General features: G+C 40.5%; 1 protein-coding gene across 3 annotated transcripts in view; it reads left to right on the top strand.

Annotated features, from left to right (window-relative positions):
- PHACTR2 (phosphatase and actin regulator 2) overlaps nt 1-16,135 on the top strand; it is a 115,437-nt gene that overhangs the window by 51,659 nt on the left and 47,643 nt on the right. For all 3 annotated transcript variants that reach the window (XM_026844320.1, XM_026844319.1, XM_026844321.1), the window contains exon 2: nt 11,382-11,549. In XM_026844320.1, the coding sequence (XP_026700121.1) occupies nt 11,382-11,549 (168 nt within the window). The remainder of the gene's footprint in view (nt 1-11,381; nt 11,550-16,135) is intronic.

The raw sequence follows: 16,135 nt of genomic DNA on the forward strand, positions 1-16,135 counted from the left end.
GACTGCAGAGCTAATAGCTTGTACAAACATTCACAATGACAGCAACACTCAGAAATTTGCTGGTTGGATTTAAAAGTGTCCTTGACCTCCCCAGCAGGGTTCTGAGGCCAGCAGGGTCACAAAAAGAAACTATTTGCTTCAAGTTTGACTTACGTTTGGACAAGTGCAATATTCTGTTTCCTGTACTAGAAAAAAGGTGTTGAAGTGGTGCCAGTATAAAAGAAACTGTCGCTTTTAAAAGGCAGCACAGCAAGCTCTGGGCTGTCCCATATGGGGGATTTAATTACATGACTGATCAAATTGCTCCTAAGGTTTTTTGTATATAAATGTTCTGTTATTTGTAGATCAAGAGCTCCTTGTTACAGTACTTGAGTGTTAGGGAAGCCTTGGGATGGGGGCCTCCAAAACCAAACCTGCTCTCAGGTGTATAAATATGTTAATTGTGAAAGATTTGGTTGAAGATAGTAATAATAAAGGGGAAAAAACAGTTCATACTGAATTGTATTTAGCAAGGGTGCTGGGTGGTCTGGAATGAGTTGGGGTGGGGAGGAGAGTTGTGTATCTCCTTCCCCAGCTTCCTTCATGCAGAAGAGGAAAATAGGTAATGGTGTTAGCACTTCAGGTGGTCCTTGTTTCAGTGTTGGATGTGGTGAAGGGTCAGGACATGCTGCTGTGAGGAGCTCTCACACCTGCTGGCAGTGAGATCAAGTGCTGACTTCGTGGCAGGAGTCTTCCATCTCTTCCCAAACTTCTCCCCTGTCCCTTCCTGTTCTGTTCCTGCACCAGCTCAATGACTCACCACCTGATCAGCAAAACTATTTGCCTGATCCTCCTGTGTGGTACTGGCTTGTTTTTAAAAGTCTAGGCAAAAGGTTATTTTTCTTTTGGCTTAGTGCATCCTCATAAATGGCCACCAGCAGGGTTGGTGGTTCAGCTGATGTTTCCATCATGGTGGTGTGAAAACACAGGCTGGAACCCGCTTGTGTAGGCAGCATCTCTGTCAAGCTGCCTCCACCGGCAGTGGCGATGACTTCTGGGGACACATCTGTTGAGCTGTGGTGAAATGCCTCTGTCGTTCCACGTACACGGAGAGAAGGGCCAAAAGGCGTCAAAGGCGTCAGCAGCTGGGCCCATTTTAGCCAGTGCTTCAGGGTAGACATGTCCTTGGTGGAGTAAAACCCGCCCTCAGGGTGATGTACAGCTCCAGAGGAACCAGCCAGCTGGGATCTGAAGCAACCCCAAGCTTGTGTTTGCTTTGGTGTGGAGAAGAGAGGAGCTAGAAACGGCCCACAGTAACTTTGGTCATGCTTTGACCATTTTACTAAGTTTTCAACTCAGCTCAGATAACAAGTAGCAAGGGCCATCTGAGAGTATGGTTCACTCTCTGAAGGCAACCGTGCTCCTAAGAAGCATTGTAGACCTGCCCAGGAGCTGGCAGCCTGACAGTATGGGGGCTGTTCAGCAGAGTTTGCACTTAGTCAACAAGGTTTGCATTCGCCTTGCATCTGTTTCCCTTCCCTCAAATTCCTGTGGACTGTGTTTCTCATCTTGTCAAGTTCCTGGGAGTGCCAGGGATGGGACGTTCCAGTAGGGCAGCAACAGGGCATACCTATTGCCTTGGCTCTTCTGTTGGGATGAGCCGGCACCGGGGACCATCTTCTACCTTCCTTTGCCTCAGGAGGTGCTGCTGCCGCTCGGACAGGCCATCTAAGGGCTCCTGTCCCATTTGGGGCACATGGAGGGTAACTGTGCCACTAGCTGGAGAAGTGGGAACAGGGCCAAAGGCTTCCCTGTGACATGCCTCACCCGATTTTATTTCAGCATCAGTATTACATGCCTATTAATTACCACAAAAAAATGTTTGGTTTTTTTTTTAAATTCCTGTTTATTACCACACAGGAGAGGGGCCACATGCTCACTTCAGTTTATTTTCACACTTCTAGCCAATATCTGCTGGGAAGTTTTACTGCTTGCCTGTAGCTAAAAATCTTTGTTGTAAACTTTAATTATAGTTATTTTTCTCCCCCATATTAAGGCTATACCAAGAAAAGTCAGTAAGAAAATATTTCCAGTTCTGGTTTTCAGGTGTGATGTTTTAAAGATATCATTACAGAATTTAACAAGATGAGTGTACGCAGCTTGATTTCCGGTGGAATTACAGAATTATTCAAAAAGATTTTTAAACTATAAATAGAAATCTATACCACTGTACTCCAAGGAGATTTATCCCTTGATATTCTAACACAAGAAGTATTCATTTTCAGTATTCAGCTGTTCAAAGTAGCTTGGTTGCTCTTTTATGTACACGGCTTTAGGTTTTGGTTTTCTGTCCTCCCACATCTCTGTTACTGTGCCTGGATTTTTTCTTCCCTGTTTTTGTGGAGAAGTTGCTTGATCCAGAATTTAACCTTTGACCTGATGCTTCATATATCTGGAAAATGTAACTGTCTGGAAATTTTCCATTTGCTGCTTTTTACTCAAGTACTGAGGTTGAGAAAAAAGGAATAAGCAGCTTGCATTAAACCTGTAATCCCTTTCTTTCTGTTTGGAGCCAGCTATGTTCAGATCAGAGAGGAGGTAGCAGGAAGATTTTTGGCCAGATCACTTTCAAACCTGTGTAACGGGATTGCTAAGCATTTGCTTAATTCTTTTGTAGGAAGCCAAAAGGATGGAAGTTAAAACATTTTGTTGCAGAGGAGGAGGAAGTTGTGCAGGTGTTCTAATAAGTACTGCATGGTGCCAAAATGTAAATAATTAATTTGCAAACACATGCTTGTGGGCATATTGCAAGCATAAGGTCAGGTCCTTATTTTTATCCAGACCTTAAGCAAATCCCTAGTGCATTTTGCCATAAGAAACAGATGAGAAGAAAGGTGGTGTGTTCACAGAGGTATAACTGCAGTGCTTAATGTAGTGTAGAACCCTCCCAGCTCACAGGCCAGTGTAGGTTTAGCAGACAAGAGCTCTGCACAGGTTCCTGCGTGAGAAATGTAATTTGGTTAGGCTGGGTAGCCCTGACTAGCTGTATTGCTTGTGGTATTTCCACTGTCTCTACAGAGTGCCCCACAAACATAACTTTGCTTTTTTTCTGTAGAATTAACCCAGTGGGAATGAAAACTGTACGGTGAAATAACTCTGAAGCTGCACATTACAAGTGCATTATCTGCATTTGGGTAGCATTAGCAAGAGACAACTTGCAGTAACTAATGTGATAATGTGATAGCCTGTAACATGACAAAAAATCCAACAGCGCTTAAGTTGATGTGCTTATTGTGACCACTAAAAAAAAGCACAACACTTAAGGTAACTCAACAAAGAGGTCCTTTGTGCTTTAGCCCAGTGAAGCAGCAAGCATGTCTCAGGCCCTAAAGTTAGCACTGTTTTATTCATTGTTTCTTTTGTAAGGTAGTAGGAAGCCAAGGTGTTTTTGTCTAGTCCCCTTTTTGATTGCTGGGGACTAGTGTCTTTGCAGGGCGATGGCTTCCCACCTAACAGACAGCTGAACAAGCTCTTGCAGGCTCTGAGCAAGTGTAATCCCAGGTGTACAGGTGAGAGAGTGAGAGCTGGAATAAATGCATGTGAAGGCAGCACCATTGCTTGCGACTTTGCTCGTGTTCCTCTTGTGAGCACTATAGAAGAGGGCAGTGTGGCTGGGCATCCCTCCGAGCCATGGGCTTTTTTGTCTGAAATGTGGAGCCCTGGGCATCCATGGTATAGCTTTCAGGAGGAGCCTAGTCTCCCCTCCTTCCCTTTGAAGTACCTGTGTAGGAGCACCTGTGCTTTTTGCAGAGTTTAGGCAGGGGCTTATCGCAAGGGCAAAACAGATTATGGCCTTTTGAGCTGAATTTTCCACCCCTTGCAGTGTTTGACTTTCTGCAGCGAGGTAAATGTTTTGCTTGGGGTGAGATGGGAGTTACAGGGTTCATCCTCCTGAAGCTCTTTCTAGACTTGGGCATTGCCGGTCCATGTGTGACTGACAACCTGAAAGGCGTTTGTGCCTGTGTCCTTATAGAAACCTGGAGGCATTCAGGCAGTCGTATCCATTCGTGCTGTGGTTATCCCTGGAGGATCCCCTCTGGCTGTTTCAAGGCAGCAGCCAGCATCCCTCTGAAGTAGCCGCTACCCAGCCTGTTTAGCTCATCGCCAGCAGGAGGTCCAATTAACATTTTGCAGTATTGGCAGTTCCATATGGAAACTACCATTCAGCCGCCTACGTTTGAACTTCAACTTTTTCTTTTCATTTAATTAAAACACAATCAAGTCAATTAGCTCATGACAGAGTTTCCCCAAAGTTAAACTCCAGATGTATGGCAAGGCAAAAGCATTCAGATGCCAATTCATTGTGCTGCTCCAAGGTGGATTATAGCTCTCCCATTTGTCAGTTTATCCACTGGGGATTAGTTAAATTTTTCCCTTCCAAGTAGAAAATAAAAAGGGAGAAAGAAAAAAGACACATCTTTCCATCTGGTTCTGGTCAGGAAAAATCGATACAGCATTAGAGAATTTGAGATATTTAATGAAAAATGACATTGATAGTGTCAGAATGACATTTTACCATGCAGTGTCTTGAATTTTTTTGGTAATAAATCCAGAAATAAGCAGTTTACTATACTATATAGCAAGTCATATTGTTCTTGTCACTAAATGGGGATAATATGCAGCTGCATAAATGTGTTGATTTTGCTGGCGTAAAAACCATGACCTCCAACTCTGTGCCCTTTGGCAAAGACTATAGAAAATCATAACATTGTCAGAAGAGGTTTTGAGGTCTCAGTAAACCAAGATGACTTTTGTAGCACATCCCTGCAGGAAAGCTGGGTGCAGTGAGGAGAAGAGAAAAAAATAACTGTACTAACTAGCTGGTAGCTAATAAGCATAGAAATCATTCAGTCCCAAATCCCCACATAAGGTAGCGTTGAACTGAGGTCATTGCATCTTCTGTTGTATTTCTCAATTTTTTTATGATTAGATGTGGTAATACCCTGAGTCACTTGTATTCCAGCAAAAAGGCTATCCTGGCACAGTTTAAGGGAGATTTGGTGATACCATGGCAATACTGCAAGATACCCAATGCTAAGTGAAAGTGTTAGGTGCCAGTACTACCTTAGTACCTTGGTATCAGTGGAGCACTAGTTCTGTGCCCCTTGCCCTCTTGGTCATGTTCCGTAGCAGTGGGGAGGAGAGCTGGAGGCAGACCTGCCTTCATCTGGCCTTGCTGTATGACAAGAATCCAGAGCAGAACTGCAGTGTGGGTGAGTGGGTCTTGGGAGGCAAGTGGGTGGGAGAAGCGATTGCAACATGAAAGGTGTAGCACCCAGAGGGACGGGGAAATAAAAGAACTGTCTTGTACTTAAGAGCCCCGATGTGAGAAAAAGTCCCTTCAATATATATCCCAGTGCTCTAGCAAGATTAAATCAGTTGTGGAGAACAGCGCTGGCAAGGGGAGTAGAGAGACAGAGGAAAGAAAAAAACACTTCTGAGTACTCATTCAGAAGGTTTAATAGCATCACAATCAAGTAATTTTTTATTATTTTTTTAGTATCAGAAAGATTCGAGTGACACTGTACATTCCCATCTGAAGTACAGTGATGTTTTTCTTGCAGAAGGCCCATACTCATGGCATCACCCATGATATGTATGAATTCCCATGTCTTTGTAAATGACTGAACTTAGTGACCCGAGCACAGCATCCCATTCCCCCTGCTGTTCTCTCTTGCTTGTGACTGAATGGCCACAGCCCGTTCCTTGCCCAGCCCTGACACATAAAGTGCTTGTAGGATTGTGCTGAAGACTAAATCACTGAAGTGGCCCAAAAGAAATATATCCTTTTAAAAATGGAAAGAGTGCAGAAAGGGGAAGGCATTTTTGGTCTGGATCATTCAGAGATCTGCTTGTGATGAAGCCCAATGAACAGTTGTATTTTTACAACTGAAGGGATGACATTTTTTTAGGGTCAGGAATGAGCAGATGGAAGTGCAGAGAAGAAAATTCCTGGACTGCCTTCATCACCAAAGCCACACTGATGTGAAACTCCAGTATAAGATGCTGTTTTACGTACAGAGAAGCAGAGTTTTCAGATAGATTTAATGTCATGAATTATGGCATCTGTACTTTCAGAGTTGGGGATTATCTGATCAGGGTTTCTCAGTGCCCCCAATAGCACAACTTTTGACATACACACCTAAATTCTGCCTTATTTCTTTTCTTGAATGTAGACCTAAGTGCTTTTTACTCCAGGATCTCAAGAATCTCAGTGACAAAATAAACTAATTAAACTTCACTTATTAGTATTGATTCCAGTGTACTTGCTATCAGCGTGGAGTGTCTGTAAGGCTAAATTAAAATTATTCATGTTTTTCATATCATGTGTTGTTGGCCACACAACACAATATTCCATTTAAAACACCATTCAGATAAGAATTATTAAACAGCAATTTTATAAGACATTCCCTACTAGAATACAACAAAGTCTATCTAATAAACTCTTTCTCATTGGGACTGGGTGTAATTGTGGACCAACATGAGAAGGAATCTTAAAACTATTCAGATTTAGTAAAGGATTCTTTTTGAGTATACTCCTACTGTAGCTAGCTACTTAATTACTGAGGTTTGATCTTTTGTATATCATCAGTGACTCAAATTGCTACTAGTAAACTACAAGCAAGGAATTTTGATCTGTTAACTATTAAAATATGGTTCTGTTAGGAAAAGAATAGCCTAGGGTCATCATGGGTTTTTTTCCATGTATCTCATATTACTCCTAGTATTCAGTCTTGAAGTTAGGTTCTTCTACTGGCTTCCCACTTTCACTGCCAAGAGTAAAAATATACAGAAGTGAAAATACATAACAACATGGCATAAATGTAGGCCTCTTTTTCTGATCATGAACTTTAAGTGAAAGCTTTTAAAAAATGGTCTTATTGCATCCTGGATCGAAAGGCCTGGAACCAGCAGACTCACAGCTGTTTACTTCAGAGAAATTTATATTAGACTTGGTTGAAGTGATCTGATGGGTATTTTTTTGTTTAATTTTGCTTTTGTAAAGTTTGTAAAGTTTTGTAAAGTTTGTAAGTTCTTACCAGAAGAAGGTGTTGGCATGTGTCAGTGCTGACATGAACCATCTCAGTGCTGAAGTGTACCATGATCTGGGAAGACTGTGATGAATTCACACACCTGCTTCAGCTGCGCAACATCTCTGGAGATCAGTCACAGCAGAAAAGTGTCTTAACAGGCAGCTACAGAGATCAGTGTTGCTTATTGCAAGTAGCCTTCTTAGGATAAGACATGTTCAGGCATTTCCATCTTTGGGTGTTTATAGGAAAGTCGGGATTATCCATAGACTGATCTAATCTTTGCTGGCTGCCCACAAGCTCAAGGAGAGAATGTTCTTTTTGTATCCATCATCTAGCTCATGGCCTGTGCCAGCCAGCATGGGTTGGCTTCACAGTGTCTCAGTTAGGCATAGTTGTTGGTCTTTTACAACAAGATCTCCTCTTCATATGACATGAACATGCATGGTTCATATAATTACTTCTTATCTTTCTTATGTACACTTTTCATCCTTCAGATGTGAAATCGACACCTAGGGCAAAGGACTGGAATATGTTAATATAAACTGTGCAGGTATTATAGTCAAAACTCCTAATGTCAAACTTAACAATGTTTATTGAAGGCAATGAAGTGACTCACTGGCTTTTTGAAGATGGTGGGAAGAAGGCAGGACTTCAAGATACTGTACAAATAAAAGAATAATACAAGTGACCAAGCTCCTCTAATCTTGGAAAGCTGTTTCTTTTCATCTCAGTGAATATGTATAAAGTTTATAATGATTAATAGAAGGTACGTAAGCTCTGTGAGGTGACAAACACACTACTTTATTCTTAAATAGTACATGACATATAAAGCAAATAGTATAAATCTTAAACATAAGTTTTCTGATGAGTGTTTCAAAGATGAAGAGTAATAGCTTTTGAATTTTCAATAAATGTTCTGGAATGTCAATGCTCCTTTTTTTTTTTTTTTCTAGACAGTTTATTAATTGGTAAAATGTGCTACCTTATGATTGCTTTTGAATATAAATAAGCCCTTTTTTCCTAGAAATGTTACTTTATGTTAGATTATTTATCAAATCAATCTGTAAGGTTAGGCCATGCTTATTCCTCCTTTCCAGATACATATTTGGGCCCTTTTTTCAAATTTAGGAACTGGTACAAAGCCAGTGGTGTAGTAAATTCCCACTTATGTGCACTTGTTGAACTAATTTGACAAATCAACTCTTCATCTTTTATTGTCGGAGGGAGTTAGTGTTGAATCCTGTTTTCAAAAGTTGCAGTCTTCCTGAACAGAGTTATTCATCACTAAATGGATCCATTTTTTTCATATGTTAGCTCGTTTGAAGCAGAAATAATTCTTTAGCTAGTGTGAATATCATTATTTCAGAGTTAAGTATTTTCAGCAGAGGGCAGAGCAGGGACTGATATAAATCCATGTTTCTCTGTGAGGAGCTATTGGAGCCATAATACTCCTCCATTACTGCTGGTAGGCACAGGGTGAGAAAGTCTAGATGAGGCTTTTGTGAAAGTGGTTGCCTGCAGTAGACTGGACTCTACGACCCAAGAGGATCTGAAAAAGTCTATGTTCCAGTGTTCATAAAGACCATGCTGTCTATCACCAGGATGCAGACTCTACACATCAATAACCCAGCCTTTCTCAGCTGTCGGAGACAAGAACATGGGTTTTGTCCCACTGACTCCAAGGGGCGGGTAGCCTTTCACTCTAATGAGCTGATGGACTGCCTCTGCCAGTGAGATAATGCTTGGCTCCTGTCCCAGGACAAAACTCTTCAGCCAACAGATATTAGTCTCTTTGCTTTAGCACTTCTGATTCTTTGGATTTACTAGCTCAGATTTCACAGAGCAACTGTGTCTTTCCACGTCTCTTAACACCATGGAAATCTTGATTGGAAGGGACCTTGGGAGGTCACTCGATTCAGTCCCTCACTCAGAGTAGGACTGTTACCAACAGTAGGTGAGGTCAGCCCTGGCATGCCTGGCTGAGCCTCCAAAACCTCCCAAGACCTGCTCCAGTGCTGTGCCACCCACCTCCTGGAAGTGTTTTTTTTACATCTCAGCTAACTCTTCTCAGCCGCAAGCTGTGGCCCTTACCCCTTCTTACATTGACTGGAATTACCAAGATAAATTTAGCTATCTTATCCTTGTAACTACCCTTCAAGTAAATGTACTTCTCCCTTAGATCCACAGTTTCCAGCAGAGGCTTCTGTATTCCATAGAGGATTGCACTCCATAGGCAGTAAGCACAAAAGTGCAATCCCTAATTCCGGGCAAGGCATTTCCCAGGGGTCCTTCTGCTGTCCCATGCCTCTCTCCTTCTGCAGAGATGCTCGCTGCCTTTGGTGGTCTTCCCGTCCCCACCTCTCACCCACTTCTCAGGGTCTGTAGCATAGCAGCTGGTTCACTTTAAGGGAGTCTCAGCTTAAACCTCCCTAAGATCCACTGCTCTCTAGGGGGCAAAAGTGAGAAAGCTGGGGGTTTGTACTTGTGCAAGGGGTAGACATAGCCCATTCCTTACTAAAATCTTGTCTTTTTACATTTAAAGTCCATTTGCATGTCTTTCTTTCATCTTGTCTCCGTGTTAGAGACCAGAAAATACATGAGGAAAACACTTAACTAAAAGCTTTAAATTCTGATGCATCTGAATAACAGTAATGTATCCTGGAGAAGTTTTCCATCCCTCTGTTCCATCTCTCTGACAGTATAGAACTTATTACATTTTACGGCATAATTCATATTTACTGATTTAAATGTGTTGTGGTTTAACCCCAGTCAGCAACCAAGTACCACGCAGACACTCACTCATTCCTCCCCCTTCCCAGTGGGATGGGGAGGAGAATCAAAAAAAAAAAAAAAAAAGCTGCCATTTTAATACAAATTTCTCTCTGGTTTTAACTTCACAGACTTCAATGAAGCTATACAATGGATCTTTTTTCCTAGTACTTTATTTCAAAAGATTGGAAATAAAGTTTCTTGGACTCTGTTTGCATTACATCAGCTTTCTCACAGAAAAGATTTATTTATTTTTTTAGCATCCTGGATCAATCTAAAGTCTAGGACAAATATAGGACTCATTAAATGCCATTTGCCTGAGAAACAGAATAATAAGATTGCACCATGATGTTATATGTCTGAATATGTATCTTTTCAGCAGCTAGGACAGAGGACCAAGATTCAGGAAGCCATTTGGCAAACATAAAATTAAGCACTTAACAATTCTGTGCCTCATATTTTCCATCTGTAAAATGGGGACAGTGCTATTTCCTTCTTTGAATAGCACTTTCTGATTTAATGGTCTATGATTATCACTATTACTGTTCAGAGTGGCATCAACTCTGTTCAGAATTGGTTATAATTAGAATGTTTAGATGAATGAAAGCAATTGCAGAGCCGTATGCTACAAACATTTAAGCCTGTGATTAATTTTATGTACGTAAGTAATCGCAGTTACTTCAGTGAATCTGCTCACGTGAACAAAATTAAGCACATTTGAAGTGTTTGCAGGACCATGAATGGAAGTCTCTAAAAAACCTCAATTGTTAAATAGAAATAAATAATAGTGGACTTCTCAGGGAAATTTCTGGGAAATTTATTTTAACTGTATGCTGTGGCATGTAGTGGAATGAGTCTTAATTTGGTTCACAAAACTCGATGTTACAGCCATTAATGATAAATGTTTGCTTTCATATCACTCAATGTGTTTTTGAAGAAAAGCAATCCTTCTTTACATTTTGGCTACAGCTCAAAAGCTTATTGTTAAATACGTTTAGTTAATAAGAAGCCTGACTCATGGCAGGCTGCACTGGGAATGACTGATTACCAGGGATATCAAACAGACCTATTTCCATTCCACTGCCAGAATAGTTATTTTTAGAGCTCATTTAAGAAAGGATTCATTTTACTCAAAAGAAATAGTTTGTGTTTTTACATTGCAAGGGTTTTGTTTTCTATACGATGACATCTAGTTTCACCAAGGATAGGGAAAAAGTCACTCAAATAGTTGAAAGAAATTCTCCAGTAGCAATGGAAAACCTCAGAACTGTGGAGATGTGCCAGATGTGCTTTGTGAGAAGTAAGTTCTGGCCTTCTGCAGTTGAGGTGTACTGAGCAGCAGTGAAGCCCAGGGCTAGCTGGGGTGGAGACTGGCTTGTGACCATGGGCTGCAATCACATGCCCCTTGACTTCCTTCTAGCACAGAAAACACACTGACCCACACACAGCCTGTTGCAGTCTGATAGCGGAGGAGTTTAGTTGTTGGGTGCCAATCTGTTTGCCATCCCTCAGTTACCTTTACTTTTCTTGTTTACACAGTTGATGGTTTGGATAAGGCTTCAATCGCTAACTCGGATGGACCAGCCCCAGGATCCCAAACTCCCCCCTTCAAGAGGAAGGGCAAACTCTCCACCATTGGCAAAATCTTTAAACCTTGGAAATGGCGGAAGAAGAAGACTAGTGACAAATTCAGAGAAACATCAGCAGGTATGTTTGTGGCCCTTTGGTGGCAAATAGCAGAAAACACTGTGATGGCTTTGCAGAGTCGTATTTGAAAAGCTCTCGGAGCTTGTTAGATGTCAGGGATTATTTAGGTACAGTATTTGACATACAGAAAAACAGTTTGATCCTTGGCAAGGAAAAACCTAACCTTGTTCAGCATCTGTCCTGAACCTGTCACCAAAAGTTTGTTTGTTTACTATACCTAATATATTATTTTGATGTTGATGTTAGTCTTTCTTATCTAAGAATCAGGTTCTATATTACATATCTTCAAAGATGCTGGAAATGTCTCTATGTCCTCCTAATAATCAGTGTCTTGGGTTATGAAACAAACCTTCATGGGGACAATGAAACAATGCCTTCATGGGGACAGAAGTCTGGTCTGTTCAGAGGGGAGAAGCAGATGTGACCATACCTGGCAGAAGAATGAGGATCAGCTTTGTGACCACTGCCTTTATACAGGCTGCTTTGCCCCTTCATTCTACTGTTGGCAAGGCTTGAAGAATGATCTGAAATAAAATGCTGTGATTGAATTGTATTCCTTCTGAAAAAGAGGAATATTGAAGTCTGGGATTCAGTTAGCTAAACACAGTTGCTTGGTGCCACCTGAGATGTTCTGTGGTATCCTGACTGCTCTTGAAGAAGGTTCTGTATCATATTTGTCATTCCTGTGCAGACATCTCCAAAACCCTAGGGCTTCTCAAGTGGCTGTAGACACCCACGTGTACAAAACTGAACGCCACCCTGCATATATATGTGTGTGTCTTTGTGTGTCACAGTTCTGGCCAAGCTTTATCCTGAAAAATCCCGAATTTCTGGTTTGGGATTTAGACATTTGATGCTGTGCTTTTCTAAACTTGAGTCTAATCAGAGTCCAGTGAGCATCTATGAGCTCTTCAGGTTCATTACCACAGTGTAGGCCCTCTGTCCACTGTCTTCCATGGCTCTAGGCAATAAACACAAAACTAATCTCCTAAAGTATTCTCAGCAGACTCTCCTGAACTCTCAGAAGTACACTCCTTGACATTTTAAACTCATAACAACCCCTGACAATTACCGCAAGGAACTCTATGGTTTTGCAGTGTAAAACACATTTTATTTACACCAAAGGCAAAAAGCCATTTTGTCTGGTGTCTTCATCACTCCAGATACCAGCTGAAGTTTTGGACAGCCTTTCTCAGATCTTCAAATCCTCTCAATGTCTCTCTTCTTTTTCTTTCTTTTTTTTTTTTTTAAATTTTTCCAGGTACCCTGCAACAAAATCCCCCAATTTCTTCCACTATTGCAATAAAAAAACACCCTCAGTCTGATATCTCCTTCACTGCTTCCAGTTTCCTTCAGCTTCTCCAGTACTTTTTTCATGTTGCTGGAGCAAAGTTATTCCTAGTTAATGGCTCCTGGATGTTCTGCAGCTACTGTTCTATGTGATTTTATATGCAGTGAATTCTTCAGAATAATCACTGTTCATAAGCTGTGTATGCAGAGACTCCCCAAAGTGTCACAACTTATTAGTGTGTGTTAAATTGTTACGCCATTAAATAATAATGCATGTGTCATTTTGCAGTTATTTTTGCAAATGAATATCTGGTAAATTCATGTTAAATGCAGTATTTCTTACATTGTACTGTCTTTCTTTAGAGAGCCTCAATCCACTGTTACAAGCGTGACATGTCAATTCTTATAATGCCAAGGCAAAGCATGTATGTGTATTTCTTTTACGAAAGGAGGAAATTAAACACAAAGAAGTTAAGGTCAACATCTCCAAAAATGCCTCCTTAGTTCCTTGTTTGTATGTGATTTGCCTGTCTTGTTTATGATGATGTGGTCCCTCAAGTCCTTCCCAGGGTGTGGAGAACGCACAGTTCTTATTGGCACTGACTTCAGATGGAGTTATTCAAGACAATCTATCTCAAGGTGAGAACCTGAAAAATGGAGATGCCTAACAGTAGATGTAATGGACAGAAAACGTGAATAATCTCAGAACTGTAATGAAAATCAAGCTTTAAAATTATGCTAAAGATACAAATAGACAAACTTTCAGTCACAAAATACCTTTTTCAGGTGCCATACAGCTACACTAGTTGGTGATAAGGGTTGTTATTTCTTTCCCTGAGCCTTGCTGCCTTTATATACCTAGGCATCAGAGCTAAGGTACTATTAATATTACAGCAGAGTTTGTGTAACGTTTTGTGTTGATTCTCTTAAGAAAGATGAACTTATTGGGAAGCAGTGTCCATCTTAACTATCTCAGAACTAATTTTCAAGTCACAATTTGTCTTCCCCAGTTCTCTCAGCTGTGTCTGTTTACTTCCACTGCTTCCTGTGTACTGGCAACAGTTTTGTGATGAAGAGATCACAAACCTGATCCAGCTAAAAACAAATCCAGTAAAATTTAACAAGAAGAATTAGCTTTCACTCTTCTGTGAAGGTTACCGCTTGGATTTGTGTCCTAGCACTGTGATTACTATCATAAAGCTTGATGAAGCAGAGAGGAAAAACAGACCCACTCTTTTGGATGACTTCTTAAAATTCAGACAACCTGATTTTTTTCATTTCAGCTGTGTTTTTGTAGCACTGCCTTTCAAGTCTGGAAACTAAAAGATTAATATAGACCTCCTTGGCTTTTTTTCAAAGTTAAAGCTTTATTTTGTGATCAGTCTTTTCTTGAAAATGATGGGCACTAGTGTGCAAACAGAAATCCAGAAAAGTTAGGGGAATTTGTACTACAATCTGACAGAAGAAGAACAGAGTTGATAGTGAAAGGTAAGTATAGTCCGTAGATGAGACTCCCATATGTGGGAGCTCTTTTGGTCAATTGAATACATGATTATATATAATTATGTATTAAAAAGTGGAAGCTATTTATCTGCACAGTGAAGTATCTCTGTAAATGGTATAGTGGATGGGAAAAATTCAGTGTGGAAGGAGGTAACACTTAGTTGTCTGTCTGAAGTCCCTGCTCTAAGTCCAGTCACAAGACTTTATATTTAATAGATCTTTGTGGCAAAAAAACAACTAACGCTATTGATTGAATAAGTGCTTAATGTATCTTGTGTATCTAGAAGTCTTCTATAAAGACTTTTAAATTACCCTGAAAAACATTTCATTTTTTACTTCATTGTTTTAACTAGTTTTATACAGTAAAGACTGCCATTATATTTAATAATGTAATGTAAATCAGCTAATAAACCACAAAAGCATTCTAACACTCTGAATTATATAAACAACAGTATTTCAGTGCCTGTATAGTTTGTGAAGAGTACATATGCACAATTGAATACATGTCTTGGTGAACACAACTTCAGAAGCTATACAGGAGGTTTGGGATCTTCTGATATTTTTTCCTTATTCAGTAGAATGTTTTTTTTTTTCCTCGAAGGAGTACACATGCTCTGATTTTAACGAGGTGCTGCTTATCCACCTGCTACACTGTAAAACTTCATTTTTTTAGGTGGAATTATACAGACATAGTGACACAGGGAATTAACTTCAAGTTTTCAAAACTTTTCTATTATTTTGTACATTCAATATATCAGCTTGTATTTGTATGTCCCAGTTTACATGCATTTTGTGAACCATCACAATATTTAGTGGGTTTTTTTCCCTTGAAGTGAAACTCCAGGAGTTATGTAACATCTGAAAATCTTGACTTACACCTCAAAAATAGCAAGACTGGCTCTCTAAGCTGGGGAGATGAAAAGTAAATCTGGATGATATGAGTTGTAAGAGTTCTAAAAATAAGTGAAAGATTCTCAAATTATTTTCTCCCTAATTTTCATATGAGAGTTTTACCCCTTGTGACTCTTAAGATGTATTCCACAAATTCAAGCATTTGGCTATACAAAAGTGGCACAAGAACAGTTCCCAGAGCCCTTATGTTCAGAAAGAGGAATGTGTCTTAAAAAAAATGAGTATCAGCCAAAAAAAGTATTGGCTAATCTCCACAGAGTGAAGATTTGGAGTACCTCAAGCCAAGTACAGTCTTGCTTAGGTATTATTGATGTTTATAGTCTTGCTTAGGTATTATTGATGTTTATAGTCTTTATAGTCTTGCTTAGGTATTATTGATGTTTACCCTCCTATCTACATACAAGATACATGTTTTCTCCCAAACCTGACTGTACTTGCCGACCTGTGCCAGCAGCCTGCTGTGGGCTAGACATACCTTTCATTGATGCTGGTTGCCCAGTGGTAGTACTAGTAGTGCTCATAGGAATGGACCGGGGTAAGTCATTTATGTGTTGACTTCCAGTGCCCTCCTGCAGTTCCTCCTCTGTCTTGGCCAGAAATGCAGATGACCTCTCCAGATATTTCCACACAGAGAATAATAGAAATAAATCATACTGTTCTGCTGTGCTAAGGGTAAGGGTTGTGTCCCCAGAAATCCCAGAAACAGACAGGGTGCCAGCCCCAGCTGCACCATGAATAAGCTATAGTTTTTCAGTGCAAATCAGGTTAGCTTGCAGTGAAAGCATATCGTTACATACTGAGGACTGTTTCGCTGTCAGGGAGCCCCAGAGCTGTAAAAAGCAGTCGGATGGCATTCATCCTGCTTCAGGTGGGGCGGGGGG

The sequence above is a fragment of the Athene cunicularia genome (genome assembly GCF_003259725.1).
Source record: "Athene cunicularia isolate RWA chromosome 3 unlocalized genomic scaffold, athCun1 chr3_part1, whole genome shotgun sequence".
Taxonomy (NCBI): domain Eukaryota; kingdom Metazoa; phylum Chordata; class Aves; order Strigiformes; family Strigidae; genus Athene; species Athene cunicularia.